The following is a 17,583-nucleotide window of genomic DNA, read 5'->3' as shown; positions in this document are numbered from 1 at the left end:
TTATCTGAAATAGAAATAGAGATCAAACTGCAGAAATTCCTTGGATGCAATCTAGATAAAAGCAAATTACTGCAGATGCTGGAATCTGAAACCAAAGAGAAAATGCTGGAAAATCTCGGCAAGTCTGGCAGCATCTGTAGGGAGAGAAAAGAGCTAACGTTTTGAGCCCAGGTGACCCTTTGTCACAGCTTTGACAAAGGGTCATCTGGACTCGAAACATTAGCTCTTTTCTCTCCCGACAGATGCTGCCAGACCTGCTGAGGTTTTCCGGCATTTTCTCTTTGGATGCTATCTAGATATTGAGTTGGGACAGGACAAATGTGCATCCAGCCCACTAGATGCTGCAAAGTTCTCTTCACTACAAATTGGGGACTGTTAGCAACGTTTAGAGAGCTTGTCCCATTGACTATTCAGTCAACAACCTGAGATGGTCATACTTTGAAAATTGTACCAATCGACGAACATCCCAGATTCTACTGGCAGGTGAAACTTCAAGGGGCGAGGAAGGTGGGATACGATGGTATTCAGTCAGGGAGGAGTGAATCTGGAAGACTGGATCTCTGGAATCCAATAAATGGCTTTAGGGTAGAAATTTCCCCCCCCCCCTCCCCGCCCCGCCGCTACTTGGGAGGAAACACTGATGGTGGCAAGGGAACAGAAAATATGCTTCAAGGATGCCAGTGCTCATTGTTAAAGGCAACTCTGTAATACCACAAAGACTATTGGCAGAATGGTGAAGGACATAGCTGCCAGGCTGAGCTGGTGGCAAGTGGTGAGCAAATCAAAGTGAGGGGATAAATCACTTATTTGTTTGTGCACTCACTGATCCAATTGTCACACTGCATCTGTCCATGACAGTATTGATCATGATGTAACAGCCTTCATGTTACAGGGGCAGCACCGTAGCCTTGTGGATAGCACAATTGCTTCACAGCTCCAGGGTCCTAGGTTCGATTCCATCTTGGGTCACTGTGCGGAGTCTGCACATCCTCCCCGTGTGTGCGTGGGTTTCCTCCGGGTGCTCCGGTTTCCTCCCACAGTCCAAAGATGTGCAGGTTAGGTGGATTGGCCATGATAAATTGCCCTTAGTGTCCAAAATTGCCCTTCGTGTTGGGTGGGGTTACTGGGTTATGGGGATAGGGTGGCGGCGTTGACCTTGGGTAGGGTGCTCTTTCCAAGAGCCGGTGCAGACACGATGGGCCGAATGGCCTCCTTCTGCACTGTAAATTCTATGAAAAAAAAACAAACAAAAAAAATTCTATGTAGACCAAGTCCTGTTTTCACATTAAGGACACCTTCCATAGTGCTGCTCGCATTAACAGCAAGCAAAGTGGCATAGGTTAAGACCAGATCTTGCAGCTTAATACTGGACCGCCAGAGACAGATTTGTCAGGCATGACCTCCCCTTGATGAATCCGTGCTGACTCAGTCCTATTTTACCATGCGCTTCTAAGTACTCCGCAATCTCATCCATATTAATAGACTTTAAAGTCTTACCAACAACCAAAGTCAGGCTAACCGGCCTATAACTGAGCTGGTTTAACTCGCAGGCTAGACAGCTGGTTTGTAATGCAGAACAAAGCCAGCAGCACGGGTTCAATTCCCGTACCAGTTTACCTGACCATGCGCCGGAATGTGGCAACTAGGGGCTTTTCACAGTAACTTCATACTTGTGACAATAAAAGATTATTGTTATAACTTCCTGTCATCTGCCTCCCTCCCTTCTTAAACAGGGGTGTTACATTAGCCATTTTCCAATCCTTTGGGACCCTCTCTGCCTCCAGTAATTCCTGAAAGATCACCACCAATGCCTCAACAATCTCCTCCGCTATCTCCTTCAGAACCCTGGGGTGTAATCTGTTTGGTCTGGGTGATTTATCCACCCCCAGACCTTTCAGTTTCCCCAGCACGTTCTCCTTAGCAATTGCCACTACACTCACCTCTGCCCCCTGACTCTTTTGAAGTTCTGGTATGTCACTGGGCCACTGGTTTCTTCCATTGTGAAGACTAATGCAAAGTACAAGGACTGATGCAAAGACTCACAACTTTTTGACTTGCGACATAGTTGCTAGTCCCAAGGACTGCCTATAAAAGTAGCACAGCAAATTATGTGTTGGAGCTGTGGTATGTGGGGACTGCTAGACATCAGTGTGATCCACAGCATTTGGAGGAACGTTGGTTCAGAGTGATGAGTTGAGTCCAAACTTTGGACAGTGATGCACCAGGAGGGGGACAGATACCTGGGCACTTTATTCCAGGAGACAGTCACACTTCTCAGTTTGGGTAAACCAAATTTAGTCCGTGGTCCGAGACAGGAGGGTGAGGCAGGTTTAGGGATCCCGAAAGTAGCACATGAGGAAACTCAGTCCTTGAAGTTGTCTTGCAGAGGAGGGACTGAATGGAGGATGAGCTGACTGCAGCACCATGCTGCAAGGGACCATTCAAGTGGGAGAAGTATAAAGGAATGTGGAGGGCTGTAAAGTTAGGGGTAATATTGTAAGGCCCTTCCTGTTGATTCCCTTTTTCCCATTTTCATTTTTGCCGTTATCATTTTGATCCACGAATGCTTAATGGACATATACTTTAAGTCGAGCAGGGGAAGAACAAAGAACAAAACAGGCCCTTCGGCCCTCCAAGCCTGTACTGGTCGTGGTACCAACCTTTGCCAAAAACCTTCAGCACTTGTGCCGTATCCCTCTATACCCATCCTATCCATGTGTTTGTCAAGATGCCTTTTGAATGCCGTTAATATATCTGCTTCCACAACCTCCCCTGGCAACGTGCTCCAGGCACTCAGCTGTGTAAAAAAGCCTGCCTCGCACATCTCTTCTAAACTTTGCCCCCCCCCACCCACGGACCTTAAACCTATGCCCCCTGGTGACTGACCCCTCCAACCTGGGAAAGAGTGCCTGCCCATCCACTCTATCGATGCCCCTCATAATCTTGTAGACCTCAGGTCACCCCTCAATCTCCATCTTTCTAATGGAAACAGCCCAAGTCTATTCAGCCTCGTTGCATCCATTGTGCTGCTAGGAACGTAAAGTCGAGATGATGATCATTAATCTTGGTGTAAGATCTTTCAAGCAGTCGAGATGGATCTTTCTTCATGACGTAATTGCTGATGGTGGAGGGTAGCAGAAAGATATTCTTGTCCAGACAATTTAGTCTAGGCAGTCAAAATCTGCCTTTGTCAATGTGAAAGGTCGACTTCTCAGCTTTGTAGATACCTTAGGCAAAGACTATGTTCCCCATTCTGATGAAGATGGCTTCATGATCCAAGGACTGTTCAAATTTATTGATAGTTTGAGAGGTGATGGTAATTACATTGGTGTGACATGTGTTCTACTTTGTGTCAGGCATATTATGAATCAATGCACTCTTACATCTATTGCTAGTGTTTTTTTTAAACCAGAGTGAGCAGCTGGAGCCAGAAACATTTCTGCCTGCTCCGTATGTAGAGGGAAAATTTGCAGAAACCATTGGTGTTAACTGTGGATGTTGGTTACTCAAATCTGTACATGGTGAAACATGGTGAAAAGGAACTTCCACTCTTAAATGGTTGAAGAACTTGTTTTGCATTCAGGGAGACCACAGCAGAAGTGTTTTTGAATTGTGATTTACTATGCTGAGTGGTATCCTGGTGTTAATCCTCCTGGTGTCTTTATTATATTTCAGATGGACTAAGCCAGGATGAAAGGTTTTCAGCAAGAGGACAATGTTTTGGTCAGTGTTTTACTGCCAGTTAAGGAAGTATAATGGAATTGTAAGGTGCACAACTTCAGGGATCTTTACCATTTCTGTTTATTGTGATTGTATGGTTGACTTCAAGAACTTTGGGAATACTTGCCTCCAAAATGTACTGAAACAGTTTTGTTAGCTGGGGTTTAGCTCAAGAACTTGAATTGAGTAGAAATTAGCAGAGAAATGCAAAGCATAAGGATTTACTGGAGCACTGGTATATAATGATACTTCGGATCTGATGAGTTGAGTTAATGCATTCAGTAGTAAGGAATTCTGGTCTGGAGTGAAACGTTTCACAATTGTCTTTTCTGTAAAGATTCGAGTTCTCCTGCACTCTGCCTTTGGTTTCAAGTGCCCTGTGTTTTGAAGAGGAGCGAGTTATTTTGTGGTATCAGAAATCAGATAAATCAGGCTACCCAGTTTTATATGTATTTTACTATCTCCTAGAGGTGCAAGATTTAGATGCCAACGGCCTGGGTGGCGAGAAGGGATGTTAAACTCTAGTGTTTGCAAAAGTAGGTGTTCAGAGACAAGTTTTAGTCTGAATGTGCTGTCAATCTGTGCTGTATGTGCGGCGCTGAGGACCCGGGTTCGAATCCCGGCCCTGGGTCACTGTCCGTGTGGAGCTTGTACATTCTCCCCATGTCTGCGTGGGTTTCACCCCCACAACCCAAAGATGTGCAGGTTAGGTGGATTGGCCATGCTAAATTGCCCCTTAATTGGAAAAATATATATAAATGGGTACTCTAAATTTATTTTTAAAAATAAAAAAATCTGCTGTATGGAATTGACTGGAGTTGTATGTAAATTTCTTGCCCATGGAGTGAAAAGTCTGTCAGAGGTCAGACATCTCTGCTCCAGGATATCACTGCAGGAGTTTGTCAGGTAAATATTCTAGGCCTAGCCACCTTCAGCTGCTTCATCAGTGACCTTTCTTCCATCATAAAGTCAGAGGTGGGGATGTTTGCTGATGACTGCACCATTCGCAACTGCTTAGAAACTAGTACCCCATGTCCAAATGCAACAAGACCTGGACAATATCCAGGTTTGGGCTAACATGTGGCAAGTAACATTCGTACCACACAAGTTCCAGGCATTGACCATCTCCTACAAGAGAGAATTTAACTATCACCCCTTGACATTCAATGGCATTACATTTACTGAATCCCTACTATCAACATCCTGGGGGTTACCATTAACCAGAAACTTACTGAACTAAAATACTGTGGTTACGAGAACAGGTCAGAGGCTAGGAATCCTGTGGCAAGTAACTCACCTCCTGACTCCCCAAACCAGCTAGAAGGGCACAATGGCAGCAGATACGTAGAAACAACACCACCTGGAGGGTCCGTCCCCCCCCCCCTCTCCCCCCCCCGTTCCCCCCAGGTTAGTCACCATCCTGATTTGGAAATATATTGGCATTACATGATTGTCGCTGGGTCAAAATCCTGGACCACCCTCCCTAACAGCAGTGTGGGTGCCTACACCACATGGATTGCAGTGGTTCAAGAAGGCTGCTGACTACCAACTTCTCCGGGCCAATTAAGGATGAGTAATAAATGCTGGCCTAGCTAGCGACTCTTGTTACTTGAATGAATAGAAGAAAAAAAAAACAAAGCCAAGCTCACTATACAGTTCATGAACTATCAAAATGTTAATCCTCGGGCACTGTATTAGCTGGAACTTTACCTAACCATGTCTGAAGCATAAACTGATCTTCCACAAACACTGCTTTCCTTCTGGGGTGGCAGTGCTAGGCTTTTGGAGATGTTCTGTTGAATACATTTTGGGGTATTTGAAAAAGTTGTAATGTAGTCATAAGTACGAAGACATTTGGCTGCTTTCTTCTTTACCCATTTTACTTATTCAAGTCTACACTTTTTACACTAAAATTTCATATTATTGAATCAGCAAGAAAACCTGTGGTTTTGATTTGCGATATGAATTTATGAACACTTGTTTTAAATTTGGTCATTAATTTCAAACAGATTACATCTGTCAATACTGAAAGAGGAAGGAATTTCATATGCTCTTATTCCATAGCATGGTTTCAGGCTTATACTTACATTTTCTGATTCAATATTAGCCCATATCCAAATTTAAGTGCACTACTTTGCTTATAGTAATTTAGCCAGTGTTATTGTTTGAGTGTCCGTAGGAAAGGAACTGTGCGCCCAGATTTAGTGGATTTTAGGGGGCGGCATGTGGCCCAGTGGATAGCACTGCTGCCTACGGCGCTGACGACCCGGGTTCAAATCCCGGCCCTGGGTCACTGTCCGGGTGGAGTTTGCACATTCTCCCCGTGTCTGCGTGAGATTCACCCCCACAACCCAAAGATGTGCAGGTTAGGTGGGTTGGCTGTGCTAAATTGCCCCTTAATTTGAAAAAAAATAATTGGGTACTCTAAATTTATTTTAAAAACTAGATTTAGTGGATTTAAAATTACGAGGACAATATACTTTTTTAAAATGTGAAAATAATTTGAACACATTTTCCTCATATCAGTTAACTTTTTTTCAATTAAGTTTCAGATTCAGGACCAGAGTTAATGATCATTAATCCCTATCCATCTTGTAACATGCTTAATGCTGCAGCAATGGATGAAGGTACTATTTCTTTTCAAACATGTAACTAGGAAGTCGCACATCTCTGAATGTGGATTCAGTTTGTGGCTTCCCTAAATTGTTTTTGCTACTTTCAAAAATGAAATCTAAATATATCAAGTTATCTTACTTAAAGTTATTGTTTCTTTAAAATGTTTCTAGATATATTTAAGTTGATTGCAATATTTAACAATATATGAGTGCATTTATTTTGGTATTGATTCTGTTGCTGCAAAGTTTGTACGCAAGTCAATTTAAAAAAAGTGAATTGCAGATTTTATCAGCAGTAAATGTGATATAGGTAACCGTATACTACTGAGTCAGGTAAGTAAAATGTACAGTTGAATGTTTTTTGTAAGTAATGATGTACTTAATCATAGTTTCCCAGTTTGAAATGTTCATCTTAATTTATGTTGGATATACAAAGATATTCAAGAGATCCCATTTGATTGAATTGCAATTTTCTAATCCCTCAGTTGAAATCAGAAAATACATAACATCATTGTTTGTTTTTTTGCAGAACAAATTGTTGTTGCCCATGTACCTGCTTTGCTCCCCTCAGCAGATGATAAAAAGAGAAAAGTTAAATATCCTGTAACTAAGGGGGAGATTAGGAGACGTATTATCCCTCCTGAAAAAATGTCGAAAACAGTCATCAAAAGTTACCTGAGGTTAAGGAGGGATAATCGCTTTGACATTCGCCAGCTTCTAGATCTGCCTGTAACTGGTTATGATCGGACTCTGCACACGTCATTTACCCGACTATGCGAAGGAGAAGCAAAAACACTGACTGAAAATTTTCATCAGCTGAACCTTGGTTACTTTCCTGTTGATGAATGTGCCAGCACGATAGCAGAGCATGCTGCAGCTTCAGAAATATATGCAGCAAGGCAAGTGGCTAATCTCTATTTAATTGAGAACAACTCAAGGTAATTAGCTAATGTGAGTTCAATGTGGGAGCCATCACAAGAAGACCTGAGTATGAATCCCAAGCTTGGCTGACATTTTTATTCACTTAGGAGGTGAGTTTTATCAGATGTAGCTAATTTCCTAGCAGGAAAGTAGGAGAGAAAATTGTTCATGGTAGGTGGAGAAGTGGAAGTATTTTTTGTTTCCCCTTCTTCCTTTCGGGCAAAGTGCTCAAGGTTTACACTGATGGCAGCGAGGAGCTATCTAAATCTTGGATCAAATTGTGCCACTAATCAATGCAATTGCTTACATCTTGATTGGGAGAATGCTAATAATTATTAAAAACAGATGATTAAATGCTGAAAATGTTGACATTTTCTAATGCAGAATTATTTTGGACCTTATTTGCTTTGAAAAGCAACACAGCATTTTACACAAGATATTACTGACCCAGTGGTTAAGAGAAACTCAACTATGGAATTTACGATCATGAGCAGCCTATGATTAGCGAGGAAACTACAGGGCTAATTTTATAAACCTAACAGAAAATCATGGTGGTTTGCAAATGTATGGTTCTGGCAAATGAGACTCCAAATTGCGATTTATGCATTCATAAAATTTACCTGTCTCTTAAATTGAGACAGCTTTATAATGGTTGTTTCAAAAAAACACAGTGCTGAACTTTATCTGGAAGATGTTAGAAAGTATAAATTCCTTTCTACTATTTAGTTATCTATTTGATCACAGTTCGGTATTGTGCTTTTACTTTAAAGTGCACTCCCATCATTCAAAGAAATCATAGCACAAGATTATTTGAGTGAAAGAAATATTGCTGAGTTATTGTGTGAAGCTTACAATAGTGTAATTTTCAGAAGAGAGAATATTTTCAATATGTTGCTTACAAAATAGATTAGAACATAGATACATTGAGATTTTTGACCCACCTTCCTTCCTATAAGCAAATGATAGAGTAATGCAAGCAACTAGTTTGTCAATTTCAATTGATTTCTTGTGAACCATTTTTTAACTATTGAAGTTACTGGGTACCATTTTATATTTTAGTATAATTTATAATATATATCAGGTAATATTCTTTTTCTGTACAGTCAACCTCGTTTCATGTAAACTTGGTTCATTGCAAACTTGCGTCTAAACTTCTTGACTGGATAGTTCTCACAGTAGAAATATTAGGTACCTTGGAAACAAATAGCAACTTCTGTCTTTGAGATTTCCCCATGTAAAGTCCAACAAACATTTAATAAGAAATAGGTCAGTGTTAACTTGCCTGCATAATTCCTTCCAGCAATTTGGTAACCCAAATGTGTCAAACATGAAATAATTTGTCCAATATTTGTATTGGTTTCCTCATCTGTAACGATTTAGAGGAGTTAAATATCTTTCAGAGAAATCACATTCCTGCTTAACCTCATACAATTTGGTGAACATTTCGGCAGGTAGTTTGTCGAAAGGAGAAACAGCTACTTAATGATGGGATTTGTCTTAATATGTGCTGAATGGCAGCTTTTGTTTGGGCCTTTGCAGGAGTGACTAACATTACAGTACCACAGAGAATATCTGACAAACTTGTAACTGGCTCATTAATACAATTTGCAATCTCGACCTCACAATTTTTAAGGATGGCTGGTGTGGGAAGATGAAAAATTCATACTGATGCATATGGGTGTTATTCAGAGGTAGAGGTGAGTGGAGAGAATTTTACCCTTAATTTAGACATCTATCCCGATTTCCTAGTGCTGATACTGGGTACCCAAAACAGAAAAAAAAGGTACTGCTTCTCCCACATTGATATTAAATGTTGATAACTTTGTTAATAATTTCAATGAATAAAGGGAATACAAAAAGGTCAGATCTGGAACTGCTTTGTCATCTGCTCAGAAATGACAATTAATAAAAGTCCAGTCACCTTTGGTATTTTCTAAGTAGGTGTGTACATGTTGGGAGTAAGCACTGATGTCATTCAGGTTGGAACAACTTTAACAGAGATTTGGGCTTAATCTAACTTAATTTTAATCCAATTATGTATTTATAACTAAAAACATTTAATCCCTGAGGTAGTTTCTACCTATTATAGCTATGTCACAGCTTTGTTACTAAATTCAAATGCAAAGTAAAACACAACTTTGAGTGCATTTTTCATAGATTTCAATCTGTAGGCACTGTTCCAGGTCTGTATATATCCATTTTGTCACATTTGGGGCTTTTACATGATTTACCAGTCCTCGTCGTCCAAAATTGTTTGCAAAGGCAATCTTTTTTATTTTTCTTGTTCACTTTGGATTTTTAAACCATTCAACATACTTTCTCCACGCCGGTGGCACAATGCTATTTTCACTGGACTAGTAATCCAGAGATCCCAGGTAATACTTTGGGGATCCAGGTTCAAATCCCACCACAGAAGATGGTGAAATTTGAATTCAATAAAATCTGGAATTACAAGTCTAATGATGACCATAAAATCACCATTGTTATTTGTCATAAAAACCCATCTGGTTTACTAATGTTCCTTCGGGTAAGAAACCTGCCATTGTTGCCTGGCCTACATGTGACTTCAGATCCAAGACAATGGGGGGTTGACTCTTTAACAATAAAGCTGGCCCAGCCTGTGATACCCACATCCCATGAATGAATAGAAAAAAATATATATCATATTGTCCTAAATTTGTTTTGTTAAGATTAATTGTTGTAACTGTTATAATTTTTGTGGCCCTTAGATTCGTATTTCACATTTTGGAGAAAATGTGCGAGCAGATATTATGTGTAGAACTCTTTCTTTTGTGGCATGGTTTACCCTAGGAACATTACAAACAGTAAATTAGGACCTTAGTTCTTACACATATAATAGAACAAAATTTGCAATGTCACATTTTGTTCCTGTCGCTCTGAACAAAAAAATCTGCATACAGCCTGTACCTAACTAACAAGTCAAAAAGAGCAACTGGAAGGCAGATATTTTACCATGATTGTCACGGTTGATATTTGGACACTTCAAATGGTTTTGACATAGCTAAAACCCCTTTAACTTAGGCTGCTGGCAGTCATTACAAAATGTTAACTCAGTTTCTCTACATTCTTCAGTATTTTCTAACCAGCATGAACAGGATCGGTGCATTATCTGGTGGAGGGTTATTACAATCTTTTTCTAATGTATATGTGATGAGGAAGTTGTTTCTGATTCTCCATATAATTAAATGACTCAATAGCACAATTTATTCTAGCTTCCTGAGCCTTTTATTTTCCCCTTTTGATTGTTTACGTATTGCAAAATTGAGAACTAAAACTAGCACTATAATTGAGTATTTATCCATAGTTCCAACTTCTGGAACAAAGGGTTATCTTAAAAGGGAGGTGCCATCAGAGTTACCTTGTAATGAAGTGAAAGAGCCTAGATGTGTCAACAGAAAAGCAAAATTCTGCTGGAAGTCTGAAATGAAAACAGAAAATGCTGCAAGTGCTCAGGTCTGGCAGCATCAGCGGAGAGAGTAAACTCTTTGAGTCTGTGATCTTTGAAAGATCATGGGCTGGATTCTCCACTCCACCGCACCACTTTTCTGCCCCGACCCGTCGGCGGGATGCTCCGTTACGCCGGCTGATCAACGGGGTTTCCCATTGTGGCAGCCCCACGCCGTCGGGAAACCCCCGGGCGCCGGCCAAACGGAGAATCATGCTGGCGGAGAATCCCGCCCCATGGGTCTGAAGCACTAACGTAGATGCATCAACATGTCGCTAGAAAGCCAGATCATCTAAGAACATTTCAGATAAAGCACATTATAGAAAACATATTAGAACCATAGGATGCAGTAAGGACTCCTAGAATTAAACTGGGGTGAGATTATTATGAAAAACGACTTGAAAACTGGGACTGTTTAAAACTGGATCAAAGAATGTCAAAAGATCTAATAAAAGTTAGCAAAATTTGAGAGGCTTTTTTGGGGCCAAATTGTTTCTGCTGAAGGGAAAATTCACAGGAATTGTTTCTAGCAAAAAACAACTTAGATTTCTTTTAGGAGGATCAGCAGGATATAAACTGCTTTCCTACGAATGGCTATTGTGCCAGGGACAAGAACATCATTTAAAACAAAAGTAGATTGTTTTTTTTAAAAAGGAAAATATTAAAGAATGAAGGGAAATGGGGTTAGAGTAGATGGGGCCCATCTACTCTCGCAGTTCGAGCACCAACACCGTCATGATGGGTGTGATTTTTAATTACAGCTCTGTCACTGTAACCTGTGGAATAACTAGCTGGATAAAAAATGCTGAATCATACCCTACTGGATAAAACGGTGAACGTTGGAAGGGTAGTAGATGAATCTTCCCTCCGCCAATATGCAGACATCTGAAGATTAGATTGGGAGCTATCGCCCTTTTAAGTTTCTGACAGGACATTTGAGGAACTGAGCCTTATCTGGGGGAAGAATAAAATCCATTATGCAAATAAAAGCATTGCAGAAGGGCATAAAGGATCAGAAAAGTTGGCCCAGGACTTTTGGCTATATTTCAGTGAGGGATAGTGACCCCAAAGCTTGTTCTCAGGGCACTTTTATGACATTGTGGTGGTAGGCTTTCAAAGTTTCACAAGTTTTCAAAAGATTAATGATTTGGCTGAGCTGTTCAGTATATAATCTACCTCTATTGTATTGTTAATGCTTTTGAAGTTTTCTTTGTGGAGTCACTCCTAAGCAAAACATAACCCAGCTGTATGGCAGACAAGTAGTTTGCTGCCACTATTCACTAGTGCCAATCTGAAACTTGGTACCAGGACACATGGAAAAGCAACCTGTGAATAATCTTCCAGTCTTCCCTCTAGGGCTATTGGAAAGCACTTGGCTTTTGTTTAAAATGTCTTCACAGTGGCATAGCTGATTGGAGAAACACAAGAATGAGCAAATGTCCCAACTGTTTCAGAGTAAACCATACAATTTACAAAGGTGATAATAAATGCATGTTGGAAATTAAAGAGAGAATTTTAGAAACTTGCTGCAGTTATGTATGAAACTAAAAGGGAAGGAGACACTGGTTAATATTTCAGTTGAGACCCTTTCTCTGCCAGGCACGGATGGCAGGACACTTCACCTCTGTGTCCTTCATTAAAGTCATCTTGAGAAATGAGCTCCATGAATCTAAACCTCAATCCAGACCTGCTTAGACACGGTCATAAAAATACCCCTAATTTATCATTATATCCATGGTCTCATTCAGGCTAATAGTAAGGCTGGTTTGGTCATGGGAAATGGGTGTAAACAGAACTACATAGAAATTGGAACATGGAAGCAGGATGTTTAGCCCAGCCAGTCTGTGTTAGTGTTATCTTCCAGACCGGCAACACAAAATCACAGAATAGTTACAGAGCAGAAGGAGGTCATTTGGTCCATCGTGTGTGCATCAGCTCTCTGAATGAGCAATTCACCTTGTGCTATTCCCCTGCCTTTGCCCCGTAACCCTGCATAATATCTTTTTACTTAAACTGATTCCCTTTTGAATGCTTTGATTACAGCTACCTACATCACACTCTCAGGCAATGTCTTGCATTGCAGACCTTAATCACTTGCTGTGTGAGAAAGTTCTTTCTCATATCTCTTTGCATTATTTTCATTCTCACAAGTGGGAACAGTTTCTCCCTATATACTCTGTTCAGACCCCTCATGATCTTGAGTACCCCCAACAAATCATCTCTGTTTTGTTTCTCCAATGAAAACAGCCCCAACTTCCTCCAATTTATCTTTGTAATTTAAGTTCCTCATCCTTGGAGCCATTCTAGTGAACCTTTTCTCTCCCATGCCTTCACATCCCTCAGGCAGTGCCCAGGACTGGATGCAATGCTCCAGCTTGAGCTGAATTAGTGTCTTATACAAGTTCAATTTAACCCCCTTCATCTTGTGCTCTATGGTCCTATGCTTTATTAACTGCTATCCCAACCTGTCCTGCCATCTTGAATGACTTCTGCATATATGCACTCAGATCCATCAGCTCCTGCACTCCCTTTAGAATTGTACCCTTTATATTGTCTTAACATAGGGTAAGGTGGAAGTGTGGGTTTAAGTAGGGTGCTCTTTCCAAGGGCCGGTGTAGAGTCGATGGTCTTGACTTGCTCTTCTGAGTCAGGTGATGTTATGTTATTGAGGTAGATCAAGAAAATTGAAGTAGAAAGGCCTTGTGAGATGGCAGGTTAAGCCATAAAAATGAAACAAAGTGTTTATACAGAGGGGGGTTTTAGGGAGTACGGGGGGAGAGATGGTTCGAAGAGGAAGTAAATCCAAGAGGTTTTTGAAGATTGGACACCTGACCAATAGAGAGCTAGTAGAGGCATTCACAGTTTGGTTGAATAAATAAGGGGAAACCGCTTCCATTGGCAGGATTGTCAGTAATCCGAGGATAATTCACACAGGAACTGGAGGGGGAGATAAGGTTTTCTTTTACTCAACAAGTTATGATGATCTGAAATGCACTGCTTTAAAGGGTGAAACAGATTCAGTGAGGGTTAATCTCTCAAACCTTCAGGAAGGAACTCAAAAATAGACTTTGGAGAGCTGGAAGGGGGCATGAAAAAGCCCTGGCGGGAAGGATTAGGGAAAACCCCAAGGCGTTCTACACTTACGTGAGAAATAAGAGGATGATCAGAGTGAGAGTAGGGCCGATCAGGGTTAGTGGAGGGAACTTGTGCCTAGAATCTGAGGAGATGGCGGAGGCCCTAAATGAATATTTTGCTTCAGAATTCACAAGAGAGAGGGACCTTGTTGCTCATGAGAACAGTGTGAACCAGGTTAATAGACTCAAACAGATTGATATTAAGAATGAGGATGTGCTGGGAATTCTGAAAAGCATCAGGATAGGTAAGTCCCCTGGCCTGACGGGATATACCCAAGGTTATTACGGGAAGCGAGGGAGGAGATTGCTGCGCCGTTGGCGATGATCTTTGCATCCTCACTCTCCACTGGAGTAGTACCGGATGATTGGAGGGAGGCGAATATTGTTCCCCTGTTCAAGAAAGGGAATAGGGAAATCCCGGGGAATTACAGACCCATCAGTCTTACGTCTGTGGTGAGCAAAATATTGGAAATGACTCTGAGAGATCGGATTTATGATTATTTAGAAAAACATAGTTTGATTAAAGATAGTCAGCATGGCTTTGTGAGGGGCAGATCATGCCTCACAAGCCGTATCCAAGGGATCTTGGGGTCCACGTATAGATCCCTCAAAGCTGCCACCCAGGTTGATTGAGTTGTTAAGGCGTATGGTGTGTTGGCTTTCATTAACAGGGGGATTGAGTTTAAGAGCCGCGAGGTTTTGCTGCAGCTCTATAAAACTCTAGTTAGACCACACTTGGAATATTGTGTCCAGTTCTGGTCACCACATTACAGGAAGGATGTGGATGCTTTGGAGACGGTACAGAGGAGATTTACCAGGATGCTGCCTGGACTGGAGGGCATGTCTTATGAAGAAAGGTTGATCAGCTAGGGCTTTTCTCACTGGAGCAAAGAAGGAAGAGAGGTGACTTGATAGAGGTGTACAAGGTGATGAGAGGCATGGATAGAGTGGATAGCCAGAGATTTCTCCCCAGGGTGGAAATGGCTGTCACGAGGGGGGGGCATTTTTTTTTTTTTAAAACTAAATTTAGTGTACCCAATTCATTTTTTCCAATTAAGGGGCAATCCACCTAGCCTGCACATCTTTGGGTTGTGGGGTGAAACCCATGCAAACACGGGGAGAATGTGCAAACTCCACACGGACAGTGACCCAGAGCCGGGATCGAACCTGGGACCTCGGCGCCAGCGTGCTGCCCCCGAGGGGACATAATTTTAAGGTCATTGGAGGAAGGTATAGGGGAGATATCAGAGGTCGGTTCTTTACACAGAGTGGTGGGTGCGTGGAATGCACTGCCAGCGGAGGTGATGGAGTCTGAGTCATTAGGGACATTTAAGCGACTCTTGGACAGGCTCATGGACAGCAGTAAATTGAAGGGGTGTCGGTTAGGTTGATCTTAGATTAGGATAAATGGTCGCCACATAATCGTGGGCCAAAGGGCCTGTACTGTGCTGTTCTGTTCTATGTAACTTTCAAAAAAGAAGTTTAATATATGGTTGAAAAGCAAATGTTTCCAGGACTGTGGGGAAAGAGCAGAGGAGTGGAACTATTTAAATAGCTTCTTCCGTGTGTTGACACAGCACAATGGGATGGGATAAATGGCCTCCTGTTTCGTTGAAAGGAGGCAAATATTTCATTCTCCCATTCTGATGTACTTCACCTTGATCAGCACAAAGATTTACCAGAAAAAATCTTATTTTCACCTGCTAATTTCATCTGAGCATGTTTCCTAGTCTTGGCTGCACACAAATATTCACTAAGCCTTTCGCAGGATTTGATTTGGTGAAATGTTGCTAATATTTCTCTTTATTTATTCCCTACTCACTTCCTCTTCCCCATTCTATTTCAGGCATTTATTGATTTCGTGTTTTTCTAAGTATCACAAAAATTGCATTCAGAAGACCAATTAATCAGCAATTAAAATGCACAACATCAATTTTTTTCAGTTGGTTCTGTTTTGGCTTTTTTAAATTACAAAGAAAGCAGAAACATTAAGTCTGCCTTTGTCATGAGGGTGTTTATAATTACCGTTTGTATTTGTTATACTAATGGCAGATAATTACCACTTCAGTTGAAACATTAGAAGGATATTACTCTCGTTTGAACGGCGGGATCCTCCGGTCCACCAGCGGCGCACCCAGATCCGTGGGTTTCAAGACGACATGGGGTGGCCATAATGGGAAGCACCATTGGCCAGCTGCGGGTAGGGAGAATTCCGCTGCTGGTGTGGGCACGCCGCACCGAAAAACGCAGCTGTCAAATCGGAGAATCCTGCCCCAGGAGTTTGTAATCTATTATTTTACAGACGTGTATATAGTCGAGCAATGTGGAAAGGACCTATAATCTTTTCATGCAGGTTTATCAAATTCTTTTATTTTCTCCAGAAAGGTGATTGACGATCTTGACACAATCATGGATAGTTTTATGTGGCAGGAACATCCATATAATTTAATCACACATGGATTTGGCCCTCAGAACATCAAGGTAGTTTTGGACTTGGTAAAATTACTTCTGCGGGAATCACTACGAAAAACATCATCCTGATGCAAACGAACTTAATCATTGGAATTTGTAGTTTTTTCTAATCAGATATGTAATAGTGGAAATCATTGTTTTTAGTTTGTTTACTGTTAAATTTATGTGTAACTAGCTTTATAAGAATATTTGCAGAAATGTTGTTTTATAATGTGACCATTATGCAGTAGCCGCTCTCTATAATACTGTCTGTGGGACCTTTATGTACAAATTGGACTATAGTTGGGGAAGAAGGCATCTTATGAGTTTTTTAAATTAGAGGATTAGGAAAGATTTATGTATATATTAGAGTTGTAGTGAGTGGCTACTGTACTTCAAAATAAAACTTACATTTCAAAAAAATGATAGTGTTGTAAAATGTGAAATGTTTACATGAATCAAATTAATTATATGCTGTTAAATGACAACTTAAAAATATATACACATTTGTTAATTTGTCATTATGAATTTTGTTTTTGTTAAAATGGTGATTTATTGCAAAAGTATTTACAGAACAGCTAACGAAAAGCACCTGTGACAGCATATGCCACCCAGCGTGTTAGTGAAGTTAATTTCTATTCACTGACATGTAAATTAGCATGGAAAATATTGAAATGAATGAGACAGAAATCTGGAGAACACCTCTTTAGGTCATGGTCATTCAGAATTGTATTCTATGCCTTAATAACTTGTTAATGGATATGAATAGGTGTCTCCTTCTCACCACAGATGTTTAAATCCTCTACACACCATTATCCCTCACCAAGGTGGCCTTAGGGTCACAGCTTCTTCCTTGAATGTTGGCGCAACCAGTCCCCACCCACTGCCACACACCTCCGCCTGGCTGTACTTATTCTCGTATTGAAAACCCTTCTGACTCCACCCACACAATTCATTTGAGTCCTAGCTATACTTGTCTTTTATTGGGATATGTGGCATATTTGTTGTGCAAATCCCTTCCTTCTCTTCCTTTCCCAATGCACTGATAACCTTATCTGTACTATTTCCTGTTCTTGCCCCAAACTGGAACATTTTATTAACTTTGTTTCCAATTTCCACCTTTTGCTTGTCTTTATGTAGTCCAATCCAGGTCTTCCCTTCTTTTCCTGACTATGCAATCTCCATTTCTAGGAATAGCACATCAACCAATATTCACTACAAGCCCAGTAAATTACACACTACCTTGAATACAGTCGCTTGCACCCTACTTCCTGTA

At 40.9% G+C, this 17,583-nt stretch overlaps 1 protein-coding gene across 6 annotated transcripts in view; it reads left to right on the top strand.

Annotated features, from left to right (window-relative positions):
• LOC140426342 (uncharacterized) overlaps positions 1–16,826 on the top strand; it is a 33,447-nt gene extending 16,621 nt beyond the window's left edge. For 3 of the 6 annotated variants that reach the window (XM_072510984.1, XM_072510985.1, XM_072510983.1), the window contains 4 exons: positions 3,676–3,723; positions 6,267–6,347; positions 6,865–7,234; positions 16,238–16,826. In XM_072510984.1, coding sequence (XP_072367085.1) covers positions 3,676–3,723; positions 6,267–6,347; positions 6,865–7,234; positions 16,238–16,397 — 659 coding nt within the window. In that variant the 3' untranslated portion in view covers positions 16,398–16,826. Of the gene's footprint in view, positions 1–3,675; positions 3,724–6,266; positions 6,348–6,864; positions 7,235–8,795; positions 8,954–16,237 lie in introns of all 6 variants that reach the window. The other 3 variants (XR_011948188.1, XM_072510986.1, XM_072510987.1) reach the window with 3 other exon arrangements.
• Positions 16,827–17,583: the final 757 nt, after the last annotated feature.

The sequence above is a fragment of the Scyliorhinus torazame genome, chromosome 7 (assembly GCF_047496885.1).
Source record: "Scyliorhinus torazame isolate Kashiwa2021f chromosome 7, sScyTor2.1, whole genome shotgun sequence".
Lineage (NCBI taxonomy): Eukaryota > Metazoa > Chordata > Chondrichthyes > Carcharhiniformes > Scyliorhinidae > Scyliorhinus > Scyliorhinus torazame.
Note: the sequence above shows the minus strand (reverse complement) of the source record. Positions and strands in the feature narration are given on the sequence as shown.